This window comes from Sphaeramia orbicularis, chromosome 21 (genome assembly GCF_902148855.1).
Source record: "Sphaeramia orbicularis chromosome 21, fSphaOr1.1, whole genome shotgun sequence".
Taxonomy (NCBI): Eukaryota; Metazoa; Chordata; class Actinopteri; order Kurtiformes; family Apogonidae; genus Sphaeramia; species Sphaeramia orbicularis.
The window spans coordinates 49,086,095-49,091,407 of record NC_043977.1 but is presented as its reverse complement, the minus strand read 5'-3'; the positions used below and the strand labels follow the sequence as shown (position 1 = coordinate 49,091,407).

The 5,313-nt window shown below is 40.3% G+C and overlaps 1 protein-coding gene across 1 annotated transcript; it reads right to left on the bottom strand.

The window, feature by feature from the left end:
• Window positions 1–2,337: 2,337 nt before the first annotated feature.
• Window positions 2,338–5,094, bottom strand: twist2. The gene is made up of 2 exons (XM_030124426.1): window positions 4,311–5,094; window positions 2,338–2,644 (listed from the first exon to the last, which is right to left on the bottom strand). Exon 1 carries the CDS (start codon window positions 4,844–4,846, stop codon window positions 4,343–4,345), a length of 504 nt encoding a protein of 167 aa, XP_029980286.1. The 5' UTR covers window positions 4,847–5,094; the 3' UTR covers window positions 2,338–2,644; window positions 4,311–4,342.
• Between the last annotated feature and the right edge of the window lie 219 nt (window positions 5,095–5,313).

The window sequence follows — 5,313 nt, the reverse complement described above, 5'->3', positions numbered from 1 at the left end:
TAGGAACACAGACTTCAATCACTATATCCCATCATCACATTTCCACTGATCCACTGATGATTATGAGTCATGTTGGTCCTCTGACTTAAAGTTTAAGGTATAAATCATGCAGGTTTTTACTAAACTGAGTCCTGAAAAATCGCTCCTTGTAATCACCAATCAACACTGACATTTAAACCAGTGACAAACATATTTACGTGTGGATGAGAGGACACAGGAGTACAGTGACCACTGTGGCTTCTATTTATGTTCTGGAATGGAAATATTCCTACAGAGGTGAAGGTTCGTCTGGAAAAAACCCAGTCATGTCTTTCTGTTTTTGTGCACTGTCTCCCACAGATAAGATGTTTGTTCTATTACAGTTTTCCTACCTATTACCTGCAGAATTCATGACCAAAGTGAGACATTTCATCTATTTCAACCAATTTTAAATAATAAATGATACTTGAGTTAAGATGGAAGGCTCCTGGTAGTTTTTCTTGTGCTAATATATATTGGTTGGGCTTTCTGAGGTGTAATGTCAGAGTGAAACGGTGGAGGAGCCACGGCGCCACCGAGCTGAAAACAGCCTCACAATCAGTTGAGCATTTCCACTCGTAGCTCCAGTTAACAATGAGCTCTTTCACTGTTTAGATTCTATCGAACCATGTCTGGGAAAACGACATGTAAACACTTTCATGTTTTAAGAGAAAGAGGGAACCAGTCAAAGGAAACCCAGGCCTGCGTTAATGCCTGTTGTCCTTATCTGGGGCTCCTGCTCATTAAAGAGCCCAAGGCATCGCCATTTCACAGGATTTCTGCTTATTTAAGCCGACAAGCATTTTATATGCCTGAATTTGGCACTGATTCTCTGCTCTGTTAATGAAGCCATATTTTTAATGGTCGTTTTCTTTCCATAACAGAGCAGCAGAGGTGAAAACACAGCTCATTCTCACACCCAGCAGTAAAAAATACGTTTCCTCTCCCTAACGCAGACAGTCAGACATATTGTTTTAACATAAGCACAGGGTCCCTCATATTATCTGATAACATATCAACTTCCAAAGAGTTGGGAAAAAATTATAATAATCAATGTAGTGAAACTTTAGGAACATGTACTGCCCAAAATGTAAAATTATGAATAAATAAAAAGATAGACATGATAGCAGAAGGAAAAAATCCATTTGTGATCCAGCCTATTAAAATTATTCCTATGAATTCCATTAAAATCTCACCCTGTTAGGCCTAGGATCTGAAGAAGAGTAATAAATATTTTAGGTGATTGAGTGAATGAACTGTCTTAAAATAAAAATAACTTTTACCTTGAGATATGTTTTAAAACATTTTACACCTGAAAAGCACAACTGATAAACTGGACTAAATGGGGTTGAACCTCATGACAAGTATCCCAAGATTAAAACAAGACGTAGACAGCTGAAAACTTACTTTTCACTGTTCATACCTGAATTTATAAATAAATAATAATAATTAAAAACAAAACAAAATAAATAAATAAATGGTCACACCTACAAAAGGTCTAGTTCTAATTGTAGTTATTTTTGAAGGTGAGGAGTGAAAATTAATAGAAAAAGTACAAGTATCCTATATATATATATATATATATATATATGTGTGTGTGTATATATATAGATATATATATATATATATATGTTCTCCAGAAAAAAAATGGAACTCCATGATAAAACCAGCAAGATTAGTGTGTGTATATACATATATATATATATATATATATATATATATATATATATATATATATATATATATAAACCTGTAAAAAAAAACAAAAAAAAAACAGTAGGAGTTGATGCTTCTGTTTCAGTTTGCACCAGAAATCCAGAAAAATAACCTGTGTCCTGACCCTGGTCTCAGTGGAATTACAGGCTTTTGAGGAAGGTGCGAAAGTTCATGTCATATGACTAATTTTAGAAAAAAAAAATATGAGTAAATAAATCGCAAAAGTTACTGTGTAAGAGGAATGGATTTGTAAATTACCCATAAATCTGACCTGAGCACTGCTGGTAAAACGCTATACACAATAAATGTTCTAAAAATCAAACTTTAGTTAAAAAATACGTTTTTTAATTAATAAATAAGCCAAAAAATGTACAATGGACGGAGTTTGGAGACTTGATAAACAAAGTCGGTGAAAATAAATCCATGCAGCGAATGAGTCTAAATTGCATTGGTCCCTCTCAGGCTATAGACGTACTTACACATGTATGTACAATATGCATTCATTTAGAACATTTATACTTTTCTATAAAGTCTTTGGAAACAACATATATATATATATATATATATATATATATATATATATATATATATATATATATATATATATATATATTTGTACATTTACATATATCTCCCCTGTAAAGGGTAGAAGATGGCTTTAATACACATATGCACCTTTGGCCTGTACATGGCAGGACTCTCCGTGGGGTTTATTTCCTCTTTCCTCTGCCTCAGACACACAGTCAGTGAAAAAACAGAGCTTGATGAATCTGAATCCACGCGCACACACTCTCCCCGACGGTCTGTGTGAGACGTGGGGTGGCGTGCCTTTGTGTCTCCGTGGCGCCCAGTGATTGAGGTCGGTGGGTTTAGTCCCTTTGGTTCTTCATACTTGGTAGAAGTAAACAGTCTGGAACGGAAAGCGAAGAGGTGAATTAAATGGATGCATTTTACACACACAAATAGAAAATGAGCGGGTTTTAGACATGACGGACGGCGAGTTTGGCCTTTTGAAGTGAAAGGCTTCTGATTTTTCTTTCTTTCTTTCTTTCTTTCTTTCTTTCTTTCTTTCTTTCTCTCTTCACACGTGGGAAGTCATTAATGAATCAATTATTATCCGCTGAGCTGAGTAAAACCATATGGCAACAGAACAGTATTGTATTTGAATGTAGCTCTGGAGAAATGCTGAAAAACACCTGCGTTTTCTTTTCATTTCGCTGCAGTCCTTACAGCAGTGTGGTATTTTTTTCTTATTTAATTCACACACAGGGTCATTATTTATTCCTCGTGCACTGACTGTTTAACGTCTCGAAATGTTGTATTTCTAAATCCGAAAGAGGCGAATGTGAGGCCACAGAAGCGCATTAAAGTCTGTCTTAACACTACTTAGTTATTTTCCTTCCATTCCACGGTGGACAATCAAAAGCTCCTAATTAAAAGGGCTCTTTAGAAGAAGTGAAAATGCAACCTTCAAATTTGTTGTGTTTCTTTAAAGCACGCTACAATAAGACCGGGCCGTCTGTAAATGTCAGAGCCGTGAAAACCAAATCAAAAACAGCTCCTATTCATTTTTAGATGAAGCCTCCGTCTTCAATAGAGTCATTAAAACACCCAAACCAGCTTTTTGTTCCTGTAAGTTTTGTCGTTTGAGTTTTTAATGTGACATATTCACATTGAAGGTCACACAGAGTCCATCACTAAGTTGTTATGTCATTTATGGGAACGATGCCCGAGATAGAAAGAAACAGAAACCTGCAAACACGTGTGTTAATACAGGCTCCAGCTTTGTCATGTCCACCCGAGCTTCCCCCATTCCATTTCTGCGGTGTGCGCACAGGAAACAGCTCTGATGTGGATAGAAATTACACACGCGGTGGCACACACTACACTACACTACACTACAGTACACAACAGACGTACACTGCAGACTTCCACCACTCTACAGCTGTCCTTTGGATGGAATGGAAAGGGTCGAGTGCAACCCTTTTAATTTGTTAGTAAACCTGTGCCTATGTGTGAAACTGTTAAAAGACTATCATTTGTTTTACTATTAGCTGATAGTTTTAATATTACTATTAACTTTAACTACTGTTTGTCCCAATTTCCCTGAAATAAAACCCCTCTTTTCTCTTTTCTTTTCTTTTCTTTACAAATCCAGGTTTACATTAATAAATGGTTAATAATTAAGTTTCGGAGGTTTTAGGCAGGTCCTGTGTGCGTAAGCTGTTGTTCTGGTGGATGTCCTCGTGCCTCTGCGTCTCTGACTGAGGACTCTGATCCTGACGCGTCCGGACACGCGCACAGTCCGGCGCTCAAACACGCGACAGACGCACACGCTTGAGGAACTCGACGCTTCTGTGTGTTTTCATTCCAGACTTTTTGGATTTTCTGTGTAAGCCCAAAGATCCAACTGCTTGAAATAATGTCATCATTATTATCTAAGGGGAAACTCCGCACATTTCCTGTCATTCTGTCGTGTACGTGATGACGTAAACCGCCAGTGTAAGACAAATGTTTGGCTTTAATGACGACTTCTGTGCGTCTGAATCGGTGTGTGTGTGTTTTGTGGTACCCACCGCGTCGGCATCGGAAGTGCATCTCTCCGCTGCTAGTGAGATGCTGACATGGACCACGCGCCCTCCATCCTCCACACGGAGAAGGCGTAACTCAGTCTTTCGTGCGCTACGTAGCTGCAGCTGGACATCTTATTGTCCATCTCGTCGCTCTGCAGCACCTGACAAAGAAAGTCTATGTACCTGGAGGCCAGTTTCAGCGTCTGGATCTTGCTGAGTTTGTCTGACGGCAGCGTGGGAATGATTTTGCGCAGCGATGCAAAGGCCTCGTTGAGGCTCTGCGTCCGCTGCCGCTCCCGGACGTTGGCCAGGACCCGCTGGTTCTGCAGCTCCTCGTAGGACTGGTTGCTGCTTGGGCTCGGCTTTTTGGCCCGTTTGACGCCGGGCCCCGGGCTACCGCTGCTGCTGCTGTTGTCTTCGCTGGACTTTTTACTGACTCTCCTCTTCCTGGAGAAGCGTTTGTGCTGCCGGTCCAGCTCCTCCTCGCTGGTCACCAGACTATCCACAGGGGACACCGGCGAACCGGAGCCCTCTTCCATTTCTTTCTTGAAGAAATGTAGGGACAGGGAGGAAAGAACGCTGTCCACCTTTGAAGCCGTGGTTATAAAATTAAAAAGAAAAAAGGTTAAATATCCGACGGAGGATGAGAGAGTAAAACCAGAAGGATGTCACTGTTGGACCGTTCGGTTCGAAGAGGCTGCGTTCAACCCAGAGCCCGGTGGTTGGCACGATTTTCCTCTGAGAGGAAGTTTTTTCCTGAAGTTTTTTTGGAAACGTTACCCAAGTTTCAGATGCTAAATAGTTTTGGGAGTGTGATGGGAGGGGTTTGTGGAGCGGAGGGGGGAGCCAGATCCGAGCGGGTCCAGTAATGGGCAGGACGGACCCGTCGTCGGAGTCACAGCTGAAACAAGGCCGCGTTTTCCCCAAAAGCAACGGAAACTCATCTGTTTTGGAGAATTTCAGTGTCTCCAGAAGGTTTTTCATTGGATGACACAGTCAAACCACA

Coding starts and splice junctions, on each gene's coding strand:
- twist2 (XM_030124426.1), bottom strand. CDS start 4,846: ATGGAAGAGGGCTCCGGTTCGCCGGTGTCCCCTGTGGATAGTCTGGTG.